Source organism: Danio rerio, chromosome 11 (assembly GCF_052040795.2).
Source record: "Danio rerio strain M-AB ecotype USA chromosome 11, GRCz13ab, whole genome shotgun sequence".
In the NCBI taxonomy this organism is placed as follows: Eukaryota; Metazoa; Chordata; class Actinopteri; order Cypriniformes; family Danionidae; genus Danio; species Danio rerio.
The window spans coordinates 18,909,351-18,926,376 of NC_141031.1; the positions used below are offsets into that span (position 1 = coordinate 18,909,351).

At 34.3% G+C, this 17,026-nt stretch overlaps 1 protein-coding gene across 4 annotated transcripts in view; it reads right to left on the reverse strand.

Annotated features, from left to right (window-relative positions):
* lrig1 (leucine-rich repeats and immunoglobulin-like domains 1) overlaps positions 1-17,026 on the reverse strand; it is a 76,493-nt gene that overhangs the window by 43,313 nt on the left and 16,154 nt on the right. For 2 of the 4 annotated variants that reach the window (XR_015502512.1, XM_087273570.1), the window contains exons 2-3: positions 5,403-5,474; positions 877-951 (exon numbers count right to left, since the gene is read on the reverse strand). Coding sequence is in view for 2 of the 4 variants with exons in the window: in XM_087273570.1 (XP_087129696.1) it covers positions 877-951; positions 5,403-5,474 (147 nt within the window). In the remaining 2 variants the exon portion in view is untranslated. The remainder of the gene's footprint in view (positions 1-876; positions 952-5,402; positions 5,475-17,026) is intronic. The other 2 variants (XR_015502513.1, XM_087273571.1) reach the window with 1 other exon arrangement.

Sequence of the window (17,026 nt, forward strand, 5' to 3'; positions counted from 1 at the left end):
CAACACACAAAGGTGAAGTCAGAATTTTTAGCCCCCCTTGAATTATTAGACCGCATGTTTATTTTTTCCCCAATTTCTGTTTAACGGAGAGAAGATTTTTGACACATTTATAAACATAACAATTTTAATAACTCATTTCAAATAACTGATTTATTTGATCTTTACCATGATGACAGTAAATAATATTTTATTAGATATTTTTCAAGACACTTCTATACAGCTTAAAGTGACATTTAAAGGCTTAACTAGGTTAATTATGTTAACTAGGCAGGTTATGGTAATTAGGCAAGTTATTGTATAAAGCTGGTTTGTTCTGTAGTCAATCGAGAAAATAAATATAGCTTAAAGGGCCTAATAATTTTGTCACTATAATGGCGTTTAAAAAAAAAAACTGCTTTAATTTTAGCCAAAATAAAACAAATAAGATGTTTTCCTGAAGAAAAAATATTATCGGACATACTGTGAAAATGTCCTTGCTCTGTTAAACATCATTTGGAAAATATTTTAAAAAGAAGAAAAAAAAATCTGAAAGAGGGTGAATAATTCTGACTTCAACTGAACATGTGATAACCACAAATAAGGGTGTAACCCGCCAGGGTAATGCTGGTAAAGGCAGTTCCACCATTCTATAGTTTCACTAACACAGCCTGCAACACTAAACACTACCACTAGTCTATCACAGGTGGAAATTTTTAGGGGTTGCACAAACCAGTTTAATAACTACTTAATCACTATTAAACTTTGCAAATGGGAAAAGCAAACTACCCCGTTTTTTTTTTTTTTTTTCTGATTGCCCGCATGATGTAAACAGTCATTTTTGTCATGCATAGAAAGTGCAGCTTCAGCAGCCATAAAGGCATACAATGTTTCACTTACAGGAGAAGTGTAACGACTGATGCTGCGGCATCTCCAAATGAAGGGATAGATGTCAGCTCATTGTGGTCAAGCCTCCTGTCAATCAAAAAAAAAGAAATTAATTCAATTAAAAGGGAAAATACATTAAACATAGCTTAAACATACATAGCTTGATGCATATATACATACATACATACATACATACATACATACATACATACATGCATACACGTGTATATAATATAATATAATATAATACAAAACAATATATAATATAATATAATTAATATAATATAATATAATATAATATAATATAATCTGTTTTTAACTTTAATGATTTCTATGATATACTTCTACAATAAATCTGCAATTCATCTATTTGACATACTGTACTTTTATGATGGTAACTGAATACAATGATGATGATGATGATGATGATGATGATAATAATATTAATAATAAAACGCATGTAATTCTCAATTATGCACGTTTAAGTATATCAATATATTTTTAAACAAAATCTTCCATATCGCTGTCTTACTAAAACTTACAAAAAAAAAAAAAAAAGAACATAATATACACACAAATTCTGGTTTTACAAACAACTGAAATAAAATGTGACCATATATGTATGTAAACATGAAAGTTCTTCTGACCCATCCTTGATAAAAAAAGTATCACAAAAGTGATCATGCATAATTATAAGATATTAAAATAAGATATTAAAATGATTAAAAAGTCAGTATCCTAAATTTTTACACTAAATTAGATTTTACATTTTCTGTAAATCAATGTAAAAATGTATGCTATTATTTATACATATGGTATATACAGTTGAAGTCAGAATTATTAGCCCCCTTCGATTTTTTTTCTTCTTTTTAAAATATTTTCCAAAAGATAATTAACAGAGCAAGGACATTTTCACAGTATGTCTGATAATATTTTTTCTTCTGGAGAAAGTTTTATTTGTTTTATTTCGGCTAGAATAAAAACAGTTTTACATTTTTTTATGTACTATTTTAGGGACAAAATTATTAGCCCCTTTAAGCTATATTTTTCTTGATAATCTACAGAACAAACCGCTGTTATATAATAACTTGCCTAAATACCCTAACCTGCCAAGTTAACTTAATTAACCTAGTTAAGCCTTTAAATGTCACTTTAAGCTGTATAGAAGTGTTTTAAAGAATATCTAGTAAAATATTATTTACAGTCATCATGGTAAATATAAAATAAATCAGTAATTAGAAATGAGTTATTAAAATTATTATGTTTAGAAATGTGTTGAAAAAATCTTTTCACCCTTAAAACAGAAATTGGGGGGAAAAAAAAAGTGGTCTAATAATTTAGGGGTGCTAATAATTCTGACTTCAACTGTATGTAATCTGATCCATGAATTGAATTTATTTTGTAATAAATATATTAAAATGAAAGCGGGTTTAAAAAAAAATGTATGATCATCGCATATATTTACCATAAATTCACATATCTGGTGAAAATACATCAGCGATATTTATTTATTCATTTGAAACAAGGGTCTTTCTGACAGTGACCAAACATTGAGAAAGAGAGGGAAAAAAAAGAGCAAAAGTCGGGCCGTCTGGCTGAGGGCCAGACACAGTCCCTCGATGTATTAAATATTTACAGCGCAGGTTAGTGGCTGGTGTCGGGTGATGATGGAAAGCGCTTATAATAGCAAACCTCTTTATTCCCAATCTCCGCCACTTTCAGGACAATAGCCACCAGCAAAAGTACTTAAATATCCAATAGCACTGACAGCACGCTTTAAAATGATTTATGACTGATTGTGGCTAATGGCGGTAATTAACATTATTACACCGTTTAATTTACTTCATTGGATTGCCTCTCTCTGCTGAGCTTTAGCTGTGGGAATGTTTTGTAGATGTGGTTTACATTTTACACGTATCATTACCCTACCACTTTTACTCAGAAACAAACTCGTTTTTATGCTTGACTCGGCCTTACGTTGAGATTAAACATTTTACATTGAACCAAACAACAATATAAAAAGGACATCTATGCCTGAAAACAAACGCAGGTCATAAAGTTTGTGTGGCCCGACGCCACCCTAGAACATTCTGTTACAGGCATGGAAAAGTTAAAGCTAGCATGCTAATTGAGTTGATTAAGCAAGAGCAGATTTACAGCTAATGCTGGGCAGATCTACAGGATGATTGGACTTTGTACATTTAAAATTTATGTATAAACAATTTTTTATATTTTGTAATTCAAGTTTTTTTCCCCCATGCATTTATGCTTTTGAATTGCATTGTGCGAACTTGATCTTTACTTTTTGATGTTAAAACGTTTGGAAAAGTGACTTGTATTGACATTTTTAATTGTTTGAAGTAATATATTGTGTAGATCTGTGTTTGTGGTACAAAATGAATTACCACAAACGTTGTGTAAATTGTAAACAATGGTAAATTATGGCACAAAAACCAATTGGTAATAAAATGGCAGTACTTTTTCTGTTATTCCACAGACTTATTTTCCTTATATCATTTCTTATACAATATACTTTGCAATTTATTACCGCAAATAAACAAAAGAAAATCTGTAAATTAAGAAATATGGAATCTGTTAATTAACAAATATTTTTACAGTGTAGGGTGTTTCATAACTTGTTTAATTTCTTCTAAAAATCCTTTTTGTTTTATTTCTGGACTTAATTGCAATATTTAAATGCATTTTAGTATAATTTTTTATTGATGTTATTTAAAATCATTAAAGTTTTTTTATTTTAAAACAAAATAGCTTTTCTCGTGTAAAGTAGTGAATTGCTAACAAAATGACTCTCGGATCAGCTCTTAAAATAACGTTCATGGATTTATGTCCTCAAATAATAAGACTATGAACGCTGACAACAACATGAGAGCAATTCCAAATATCTCTAGTTAATTGAATAAAATAGTTTGAAAATGACAATTTATGTCGCACAAAGTAAAGTTTATTGTAAACTTGCATAGTTTTTTAGGTCACATCCATATCGCAAGTTTATTTCCCTCAAAAATATTTATGTTTCAAGTTTTTACCGCAATGCTGGAATAGCCCATGAGCATCACAAGCAACACGAGATAAAAGTCAGTACTATTTTTTTTTTTTTTTTTTACAATATTTGACAAATTCTGCCATATTCCATGCTATATAGCTAGGCCTGTTACAATAATCAATATCGCACTTATCGCACAACACATGGACACAACCTCAAACTTTTTAGTGACCTAGTATATAATCTCCCATAAATAAAAACCAATTCTAGCAAAATATTAGCTTATTACACAACCTCTCCATCTCTATTCGAGGTCAGTGTCAGTATGGTTAAGAAACACTATAGCAATTACTAGAAATTACTACAGTATTTTTCATGTGGGTGTCTGACAACTGATAATAGATCTGATAGCAGATATCGCAGCCTCCGTTACTTTGTACCTTGCACTTTTTTGTTAATAATTTCTATTATTTATTTAGGATATGCGTTTTCACATTTTGATTCCAATGCCTAATTATTAAATTGTTGAAATGACTATAATGAAATGAAATATTCTTAAGAATAAAATATGATGTGTTCTTTGGAAGAGTGTACTTGCATTGTGATGATATTATATAGTCATTCTGGCATTTAATAATGAGTAGCATAAAAGGGTCTTAAAATGACAGAATCGTTTATCGTAATATATTTTGGTGCAATATATGATACAACAAACAAACAGATATTGTAACAGACCGATATATACAGCTAATTCCATTTTTATGACTGGATTTTACAATTCTGTCAACATTTCCTTGATCTCTGAAATCATTAGCTTTATTACCATCCAAAGTTGCAAATTAAATTTATGTACAAAACAGGAATATCTCATAATAAATGAATAAAGCATTGTTTCCATCCAATAAGTCAAAGAGGACAAAATCGTCACTTCCTGATGAAGTGGAGCCAAATATCAAAAGTAAAAACGGATTTTGCTGCGGTAGAAGACGCTGGATCAATCTTTTCTTTATTTAATAAATTACTGCACCTCAGAAGACAATGTGCCGACAAGCAATGATCGTGTGGTGGCGTTCGAAGGTGTGAGATACGCAGCACAGACACTCTTGATTATTCTGGAGTTAATTAATAATATAATAACACTAATACTGAAATAGTTAAGACAGTTTAAAAAGACCAAAACAACATTTCAGATGTTTTACAGTGTGATCAGCCTGCTGGTTTGTCCATTCACACACGTTTATCATCACATGATCTCTTATAACAACATCACATGTCTTTTTTAATGCGCATACTGGAATTTGTTAGGTAAAAGTGTTTCCATCGTAGTTTATGTGCATCTTTTTTTATCAAATAAAGTTTATCCTACTCAGTTTTGTGCATACGTTATTTTATGCACATTTTCAAAACTTACGCACACCTTAGTGTTTCCATCAACCATTTAATTATGCACATATTAAAAATGCGCAGGAAAATAGGTAATGCAAACAGCTACTGAGCACTAACTATGTGACAAGACGGGGACTGTTCTACTTACACTTCTCTCAGGTGGGGCAGATTGGAGAGGATGTCCATATCGACTGCCGTCAGCTTGTTGTGGCTCAGATTTCTGAGTGACAAGAGAGGGAGGGGGGCGAGAGAGAAAGAAAAATGTATTAAAACAGTGAGTAGTCAACAGACTCGAGTCCTTCAGTAAAAATGATGGCATTTCATTATCGAGCAGACTCATTCAAGCACCCTAAATCTCTGGTCTCACTATATCTCCAGTGCCAGCAGAGGCTTTCAACAACACACCGGACAGTCTATCAGTCAGGTTCATCACTGAAACGTGTCATATCGACACTTACGGCCCATAAATCAGAACCATCAACAGGCTGCTTTAGCAGGACGTCATCTTCATTTCAGCGCAGTTCAGGCGAGCACTCGTCTAAAGGCTTCAGACTGGGCTTGGCAGAGCTCTGGCCTCCTGCTCTCGCTGCTGAAATGTCAGAGATTGATGGCGCTGTGATCTATAAAGCTCCTGTCAGCTCTGTGGTTTCTTCCTCTGCTCCTCAGCTACTGCATGCTCAGATTTTCCTTTCAGATGGGCCGCGCTATTCTGAATTGTTTATAGTGAGGGTAACTTTTTAAAAGAAACCCCTTGACTGAATTGGTATTTTGGAAGACTATTGATTTTCTTTCTTTTATGAGAGAGAATATAAAATAACAGAAAAAGAAGCCAGAAAATAATGCAAGCGAGCTAAATCTGAACTGGTATTTTCCAAATAAATACCAAGGCTCAATTTTTCATTGTTTTTGAGAAAGTGCCTTATATGCTCAAGTGCTGCATTTGTTTGTTCAGAAATACAGTAAAAAAAACACTGACACTGAAACAAAACTGTATATGTTTGTAATATGTGAAATAAAACCATTTATTTTGCTTATTGGATACATAGATATGCATGTAATCCTTTAGAAATCATTCAAATATGTGACCCTGGACTACAAAAATAGTTCCAAGTAGGGCTGCACGATATTGGAAAAAATTGACATTGCGATATTTTTTTCCCCTGCGATATATATTGCGATATTTTATATATATATATATATATATATATATATATATATATATATATATATATATTTACTTAAAACTAGGGCTGTGACGGTCACCATGACAACCGCTTCACCGCGGTGGTCATTGCCACCTCGGTTGTCCATTGCCGCCGGCCGTAGTACGTGACGTCACGCACTTTAAAACACAAATTACTGTTATGTTGCCAAGTATTACATATCTGTTGGAATATAACATTAGGCGCGATTCAGCAAGTTCAAGTTCAACCATGAATCTTGTTAGAAAACTCTTACATCTGGGAACATTTTGGATTCGTGCCGACCGAGAAAGGTGAACGAATCAATTTGGATTAAGCTTTTTGTATGGGGGTTTTAATAGTATAGTGTGTTTTAATATTCACTGCTGAGTGCTGAGAGTCCAAACACTGAGGAGCAAATCCATCGATACGCAGATCCACGGGTCCCGAACCATGCAAGCTAGTGGCGATTGACGGCGAGGGAAAAAAAGCCATGTAGGCTTAATCAACTCCTGTCTTCTAAACGCAGAAGCCCAGCTCAGCCAGGTATGGCAGAGGCATTTGCAAAAATGGCCAGATACAAAAGAGAAAGTGATAAATGGAAGACATTGACGAGAAATTGAGCATAGGCTATTTGGCAACTACTTAAGAACGCGCCGCTCCGCAGCGTAGAGAAACCTGCGTTGCGAGAAATGCGGGCGGCGGAACAGAAGGAGAAGCCCTCTCTCGCATGGTTGTGAAAAAGTAGCCTGTCTGTGCATTTTCGCTACAAGCACACCGTCTGATAGTGTATTGCTGGAAACATTATAACCCCATTCTTCACTTAAACCGGACAAAGTCAACATGTTAGTTTTTCTGGCAAATAATTTAAAATAGGCTATGACTACAAAAGGTGGAGAGAAACTATGTTTTTTTAAACATCTGACTTATATTGTTACTAGGTTAATATTTTCTTTTTACTTATAATTATTAATATTTATATTATTATTACACTGATTAGTAAAGTGCCATTTAGACTATTTGTTAAGTTCTTAAAAATGTAACATTTAATTGTTATTATTATACAGTTTCAAGCAGTTAAAGTAATTTAATATTTAACTACAATATTTAATAACAGTTTTGTGTTGTTTTATTAACGAAAGCTCAAAAATAAACATGTACGTTTATACGGATGTTTTATTTATTAATATTAAATTCAGTTATTCCTTAATTTTTACATAAAAGGTAAATTAACTGAAGTAGGCTACATTATTTGTTGATGTACGAGATCGAGGAACATGTTTGCCAGTAAATAATGTTCGCACCACTTAAAAAACAAAACAAATAAATAACTTGCGAAAAGGATGCAATAAAAAATGCGATCGCTTAATCATTCTTCACAATCGGATTCGTACGTGCAAAAAGCCAAGGCTATATTGCGCCGACAAAAACAAGCCCTAAAACTAAGTCTAGAGAGAGAATTAATACTAGTTAATATTAATGATTATAAACACGAACTGCGTTGTATGATAAACGCATCACAATGATGTCGTGATCTTTGCTGAAGAACTGATATGTTATCGCCGTCTCCCCAGCCAGGTTTGATCTGCTTTTTTCCCCTTCTTCTGGATACAAACAATAAAGTATCAGCGCCAGACCAGTGGTTTAAATTATATTTTACTCTCCTGATTTCTTTTCTTTTCATTAAAAAATAAATAAATGTTTAAAGTTTTGTATTGCATAGCCTATATATTTTATAAAGATTATCATTCAGCCTACCTGCAGCGCATGAGGTTGTGTGCTGGGCAAATCCCCTTTACTCATGCTACCCATTTCATTTATGACACTGTAAACTTGACTTGGCAGGCTGATCATCTTTAAACTCAAAAGGTGTTTTTAACTTGAGACTGCATGCTTCTGCATAATGTGATGTTTCTTATTACAACTGTTAGCGGTGTCAAAATGAAAGCAAACATTAAAAAGGGTTTTGTTTTATCAATTGTATAGTTTAGTTTTAATAATAGCTAATGTATATAATAAATTATAATATCGATTATTGTGTAGACTACAGTGTTCAACAAAACAATTTTATTAGGTTACTCTAATAGACCAAATCCCTAACTGAAAAACGAATGTGAAAATGACAGGCAGTTGCGTCTTTGCTAAAATTAATTTAACGACAAATTTTTTTTGCTTTTTTCCCCTTTAGAGATCAAAAGAGCTGTATTTAAAGAATTATTTCACTAAAACATGAATTGAATGCCCAGTTCTTTCCCGTGTGAGTGTAGTGCGTCTCCGCCGCGTCTGCGTTTTTAAGGTTACAGGTGCACCCCGACCTGACGCCGGGACCAGATATCTGTATTGCTTTAATTTCTCAATTTTCATAACTGCATTGCATTTTCATATGGTAAAATATCAAAATTTATGTTCTGAAAGTAGTAGGAATGACGGGAGTGTTAGTAATTAATAACAGAAAGAACTTTCACTTTTGAGTGAACTTCTGTTACGTGTTATTTTAGTATGATAAAATAAACAAAAATAGTAATGCAGAAAAGTATTTTTCGCTCTGCCAAGCCTTCTCTGTTGCTGTATAGAGAAGCAGCCTGCTCAGTCTCCTTACCCCGGCCCCACCCCGCCCACCGACTCCTGAACGTCTCACTCACTAACTCACTCACTCACGCGGGCATGCACTGCCGTCTCATGAGGAAACGCAGCTTTTTGATATAATGTTTTTCTTGTTCCCAAATACAAATAATTTATCAAGTATTGTTTGAAATAAGTATTCGTAAAAACACGCTATTCCTGCTTTTCCGAATACCGTATTCCGGTTCGGTTCCACCCATATAATTTTTATTTTATTTTTTATTTTTTGCATCGCACCCTCCTGCGATATGACTATCGCGGATGCGCACATCGCGATTTCGATGCTGAAACGATATATCGTGCAGCCCTAGTTCCAAGTGTCTTTTTTTTTATTAAGATTTATCTACATGGGTAGTCTTTTGTTAGGATAGGACATTATTTTGGTTTATAAACGATATGAAAAACTGGAAACTGATGCTGTGTTCACACCACACGTGGAATGCGCAAATAAATCAAGCTATTCATGTGTAAAAAGATGTGTGAACATTTTGAGTTTACTCGCTTCATTTACGCGTCAATTTTACTTTACAACAGACGTGGATTCGTGTCACGGGCAGGGCTTCTGTCTTTCCGGTGACTTAAGCTTCATTGCTATGTGGCTAACATGGATTTTATTGAGATAGTAGCTGTGCTTCATATGCTTTAAGAAGGCTGAAAAACAGAGTTTATTCGTTTGGTGCCGTGTCTGAGACCACTAGACCTGCACCCAGCACTGCGAGTTCATCAACTCCTCCAGAAATTATACTTGGATGATGGAGGTGGTGCTTTCAGTGGTGCTACCAACTGAGCCAAGCCCAGTTTAATGAACTGTTCTCTGGGGTCAACAACAAGATATCCCCTTGGGAAATGTCATAATCACTATCTACAAGAGAAAGCTTCTGATTGGTTAAAGCTGACTGGATGTCTGCTGAAGTTCGAGTGATTTGCGCAAACCATGCAATACGTGCGTAAATCTTTTCTAACATAAATCATAAAAACATAAATTTTCGTACATAAAACATAAATCTTTTCTAACATTAAAATATACAGCATTACCATTGATTTTATTTAATAATGTATTATGTAATTTTATTTTATTACTATACCGATATTAAAAAAAAAAAAAAAAAAACTGTTAGAACATAGCAAATATTCTGTAAACAAACTGTACAGGTTAAATATTTCATTATTTTAGATAGTTTCACATCTATAACCGCAGTATAACAATTAGCAACTGGGCTTTCAGTAATTGGAGCAAATGTGAAGTGTAATAAGAAGTGGCTTCCTGTAAAATACATTTAGAAAGCTGTTCATTCCTGCAAACACAAACTATTGACTTTCAGATTATCTCCCTTAACTCCCTGACCAACAGATTCAATGACACACCCGATACAGTTCCACTTAACATTGTTAAGCGTTTTAATCAGCAGCTCATCTGCGCTCGGAAAGAAACAACTGAATGATTCTTTTTCCATCTGTTAAGCCCATTTTGACAGTTTTGTGGCGCTAGCTGGCTGTAAAAAACCCCAATTGCCCAACACACTATATATTGTGTCTGTTTCTCACTCTGAGCTGTCAACCGCAGACCATGAAGCTGTACGTATACAAACTTGACACAAAGCAGACATGGAATATAGTCAACATTTAGACTGGTTGTGTACCTCTCGATCTAGGACTGCGCCAAAAAGGCACAAAACATAGGGTTACACTTCATGCTATTAACAAACCATTACCTATGGATTTTAGCTCAGTAGACTATTAATTTGCTGCTTATTAAAAGTTATTACAGTAGTAGTTGGGTTCACAGTATTTATTGGGTAGAATCAGGGATGTAGATTAAGTTCATGCAGAATTATGTTCTTTATAAGTACTAATAAACAGCTGATATTTTAATAATAGGCAGGTAATAAGCCTAATAGTGAGATATACTACACTATACTACACTTTTAAAAATGCTGGGTTCCTCACAATCAATTTAAGTTGGGACAACATGAATGAAGTTAACTTATTAGATTTTACAAATTTAAGTGGATTGAACATAAAACAATTAAGTTGTTGGGGGAAAAATGCTCAGCAATTGTGTTGTTTCAGCTCATTTAAAATAAGTAGCTTAAACACACAACAAACACTTTTTTGTATAAACTGTGACTAAAAACTGTACTTCCATGAAGCATTATTTAATAATCACACTCTTAAGTAGCTCAATTTGTCCCCATTCAAGCGATACATAAACTAGCTCTACTACTTCATTTGGTCTGAACAGGAAAAACTGTCACAAAGCTTTTGTGGCTCGGCCTATGTGTGTGTGTGTGTGTGTGTGTATTTTTGTGGAGATAATAACACAAGGTGAGCCGCCCTGAAGGCAATCGTCTGACAGAGGTGAACACAGCAAAATTGCAGTCCTGTACTATAAGGCAATTACCTAATTATACCAAAGCAAAGTGAAAAATTGCAGGCTTTCTTAAAAGAGCCTTGCCAGGGGGCACAAATACTGCAGAGAAAATCATGTACGCTGTGTAAAACAGCCAACCGCTAATCTGCTTCAGCCATTTCCAACCTACTGAATGCGAGAGTAATGAAACCGACAATCTCATCTTTTCACACGACGATTACTGACTAATGTTCATGTTTGTATTCACTGCAGAATTTTAAAGAGAAGCCACATATTCAAAGTTAAACAACTCTACAATTATCTAGACTCAATATAGTGTGTGTCAATTATTAGTAGGTTGAGCTAAAGGAGTCATTTAAGTGTTTTACTGCTGTACAGCTGAAAATAGCCTATTTGACTAGATCACCGCTGTCTTAATAGGGACCTCGGAGTAGTGAACTAGCCCTAACCTGCCAAAAAGGAAATGAGAGTGTTTATATAATCGCAGTGTTTAATTCACAGACGCTCCACTTTGTTTAAGCCACTTTATCTTATCAGATAACACTAACTTTCACACCTTCGAGCTGACCTTTGGGGCATAAATCACATGGTCATTGTAACCATACAGCAGACTGCCCTAACCCTAAAGTTTTACAGTGGAGTTATTTTGTAGTTTCTAGAGTCCTATGTTTGTATAGAGTTTTATGTTGGTAAATCTTAAAACAATTGATTTAAATGCTTGAGTTTACTCATTTATTTATGTTTTTGAAAGATAAATTACACATTAGAATCACTAAAAAGGATTGTGTGATGCTAAAAAACATATTAAATTATGCAAAATAATTCAGCTAGGCCAGGGGTCCCCAATTCGACCCTGGAGAGCCAGTGTCCAGCGTAGTTTAGTTCCAAACCAAAATAGACATACACGTTAATCAAGATCTTTCTAGGTATACTAGAAACTCCCAGGCCAGTGTGTGTTGGCCCTACAGGATCGAGTTTGGGCACCCCTGGCCTAGCTGATTTTTTTGGCGTAATTTAATGTAGTTTTTTCCTTTAGAATGATTTAAATGTGTGATTTGGTGCCCAAAAGACATTTATGTCTCAATGTTAAAAGCAGTTAAGATGCTTAAAGGGATTGTTTACCCAAAAATGAAAATTCTGTCATCTTTATACACTTCGGTTTCAAAACCTGTTTCAGGTTTCTTTCTTCTGTGAAACCCAAAAGAGGATACACTGAAGAATGTTAAGAAAACTAGCTGTTGCCTTCTATAGCTTTGTGGATACAATAATGTAAGGTTGTCACAATACTGGAATTCGGTACCAATTGATGCTGAAAAATGCTGTTGAGCGTGTTCTTAAACACAGCTGATTTGCCAATGTGTTCATGTGCTCAATGGAAATTCAATTCAATTCAATTCAGCTTTATTTGTATAGCGCTTTTACAATGTGGATTGTGTCAAAGCAGCTTTACATAAATGGTCATAGTAACTGGAACAGTGTAGTTCAGTTGTTAGTGTTTAAGTTCAGTTCAGTGTGATTTAAAATCATTACTGAGAGTTCAAACACTGAAGAGCAAATTCATCGATGCGTAGCTCTACCAATCCTGAACCATGCGAGCCAGTGGCGACAGCGGAGAGGGAAAAAAAAACTTCACCTGATAGGAGAGTGAAGAAAAAAAACCTTGAGAGAACCAGAAATGACTGTGATTGGCTATGAAGGTCATCAGTTCACAGAACTCACCTATGTTTACTGAGAGTAACTACAGATACAGGGACATTGGAGCATTTCAAAGTTGCGTTGATCAGCTAGTTTGTCTATAAGCTCACATACGAGCAATCCGCTGATGAATTGCGGCTTTGAAACCCTCCAGTATAACTTTATCTGTGGTTACACCAAGTAAACAGTGGTGAGTTCGGTGAACTGATGACCTTCTTGACCAATCACAGTCATTTCTGTTGAGCATGTGAAGACTATTGCAAATCAAGTGTTTAAGAATGTGCTCAACAGCGTTCAAATGTTAGAGGGAAATAGACACTTTAAAAATTTTAGTATTGATTGATACCGAATTCTAGTATCGTGACAACCCTACTATGATAGATGCCGATGGCAGTTTTTTTTTCCCCAATATTTTACAAAATACCTTGAACAGAAGATAGAAGTTAATAAACATTTAGAACCACGTGTGTAAAGAAAAGGGGGAGGAAATGTTCATTTTTGGGTGAAATATCCCTTTATATTCTTAAGGATAATTAAAAATCAAATAATTTTTTTTTCTATTTATTGAAATATAAATGGCGGCACAGAGGCTCAGTGGTTAGCACCGTCACCTCACAGTAAGAAGGTTGCTGGTTCAAGTGCTGGCTAAGCCAATTGGCATTTCTGTGTGGAGTTTGCATGTTCTCCCTGTGTTTGTGTGGATTTGCTTCAGGTGCTTCTGTTTCCCCCACAGTCCGAAGACATTCACTGTAAGTGAACTGAATATACTAAATTGGCCATAGAGTGTGAACGTGAAAATTTATGGGTGTTCCCCAGTACTGTATTGCAGCTGGAAGGGTCTCCGCTGCGTAAAACATATGTCAGAATAGTTGGTGGTTCTTTCAGCTGTGGCAACTCCTGATAATCAGGGACTAAGCCCAAGGAAAATGAACGAATGAATAAAATACAAATGTTTTGTTGTAAGATTATTTTTGCCGTTAACTTTTCAATCCAAATAATTATTTTTTTCCAAACATAACTTTCAATATTTCCAACCCAAATTTACTATTTACATAGAAAATCTGTTAAAATAGCCAAAACCTCATGTTATAGCCATGTCAGCAACAACAGCTATGTGTATGCCAAAACAAAAGACTAGAAGAAATGTTTTAAATAATGCCTTTTACATATTAAGCAATGAACAAACCTTTAAAAGTGCTGCAGGACAACCCCTAAAAGCAAACTAGAAAAACTTATTTGGATCATTAACAAAATAGCTAGCACACTTTCCCTGAGTGGAATGTGCTTTTCCATCTATGTCTGTAAATCTTCAGAAACTATCCAATCATCATCTAACACCTCAGAAACTGTACCTGCTTCAGTTTCAGTGAGAAGAGAGCACTTACATACGATTATGTGCTATTCAACCATTTTACAGCCCCAATAATGACTTCCAACCTACCCGAGCTAGAACAAGCTAGTAAATACAACTTTAACTCTAACAGCCATTGAGGTCTATTTTTTCTCTTTTCCATTAAACCTAACGGCTAACGGCCAACAGCTTCCTATGCCAGGAAACCAGGGTAAGTGAACATTCACACCTAACAAAGGTCAAAGTCATTTAGGAAATGGTCTAAGGAAAAGGAAGAGTACAAACAAATGGCCAATAACACACTGAGGCTTTGATTTTAGGTCAAAATGATTAAATATAATGTTTTGTTTTGTGATTATTAGATTATTTGGTAATTTCTTTAAATGTAAACAATAAATCTTTTCATATATCAACACCAAACCAATCTCAGATATGCTGCTTCAATAAGGTATTGAAGCTAATATTAATATTCTAGTTACCGTCTTTTATATTAACAATAAAACCACTTTGTTTATGTCAGTTTTCCCCCTCAAAGGTTATATCGTGAGTAGAATTGCTGTGAGACGACCTTTATCTATCTATCTTTATCACTGATAAGCGGAGTGTGAACTTCGGTCCCTGGAAGTGTGAAATGATGTCAATGATGGAGCTTTATGATGTAGCTGGAAAACAGAAGCGTCTTTAATGCACCCTGTTTCATAGGGCCATAAACTAGTCAAAGAATAACTCTTCTGTCACAGCGCTGAGCAAAAGAGAGATGGAGAGACCAGACGGACAGACACTTGCTTCTCTGAAGACACACAGCTTGTGCTTTTCTCTCTCTCTCTCTCGGTTTCCTGCCATAAAGACCATTTACAGCCCAGCAACACCACTGATAGTGAAGCAAGGAGCTTTTGTGGACAGTCCAAACAAAGCAGAGAAAAAGGGGGCAAGAGTATCGAATCTAGAGTGGAGATCGTGAGATAAATATCGTCAGGAAGTGAATGTTACACAGTTGGAGAGAAAGAATCTAAATATGAGGAAAAAAGGAAACAAACAAAAGACGAATAAAGTTTGACTTCGAGAGAAGATGCATTTTTTTAAATGTAGATGACAAAACCAGGAGGAAAAGGTTTTCTTTGAGTCCTGAGCTGAGCCAGGATGAATAAAAGAATGGCAAAAGTACGACATGTTCGCACATGATTATACCAATTTGTTGCAATTAATCATTTTTTTATCATATAATGAAAACCCTAAGTTTAGACAGGGAGTGTAAATACGTCCTGCATAGTTACATACCAGATTGTGACAGATTGTTCTAGAAAACTTCAAAGAGAACAGAACGAGCGATTGCTAGATTACCAATTTACCCTGCATGAAGTTTATTATCGTAACAGAAAAGAAAACTTTGGAGTAATTGCACAACGAGTTCACCCGGAAACATGAGTGATCAATGCAAATGGTATATTCATCATATACAGTATAAACAGTAAAGCATATACCAAATATAATATGTTAGAGCTAATGTGGAGCAAGGTCAAACTTACATAATTCTGTACAAATCAGTTGTTTTTTTTTTTTAAAGAGAAACAAAAGTGAAACTAAAATAAATATTTAAAAAATATATTTTTATTTTCTCAGTTTCTCATTTTCAAAAACTAAAACTACTGAAGCTAAAATATAGACATAAAGCTTTTTTTAAAAATCTAATGAAAAAACACACAAAAAGTAATATAGCTTCATCAAGAATTTAAATGAAAATGTTTAACTTAGAATTTATATTAGAATATATATAGAAGATATATAAAAAAAATAACAATTCAGCTTATTAATAAAGTCAAAACTAGTAACTTAACAGGCATACAAATATGAATCACAACAATATATATATATATATATATATATATATATATATATATATATATATATATATATATATATATATATATATATATATATATATATATATATATATATATATAAAATTTAAATAATAGTAATAATCAGGGCTAATTAATCAAAAAAATTATCGAAATCGACATCAGAACCTATTTTCGATCAAGTTTTTCCAATTCAATTTTTTCAGTTACTTTCCCTACCACGTGTGGAGTCATGTGAACCAGCTCTGTTAAGACTGATTCATACTTCTGCATCAAATGCACAGGTGTGAAGTGCAGCCTTCGTGCGGCCATATACCTGTGCAACTCTCAAAAAAATTTAATTATGGTGGCTTGAAAAGCCAACATACTGTTATCTCACTTAAACTTATTAGGCTGGCTTGAGAAACAAGCCAGACTACTGAAATCCTATTTAAACTTATTATTTTTTTTATATATTATTCTTCTTCTTCTGAGACTAAAATTCAAAATCTATCTCCTCCTAGAGCTTTCGAGCTATGACCACCAAACTCACACCAGACCTCCAAACTATTCTGACTCATTATGCCATATCTTTTCTGACTGATCCGACTTTCGATTTTCCGAAAAACGTCCCGGGACCGTCAGAAAAATCCCATAGACTTAACATTGGACCAAACTTCGTGACCTCATAACTCTGCATCAGACTGTCACACA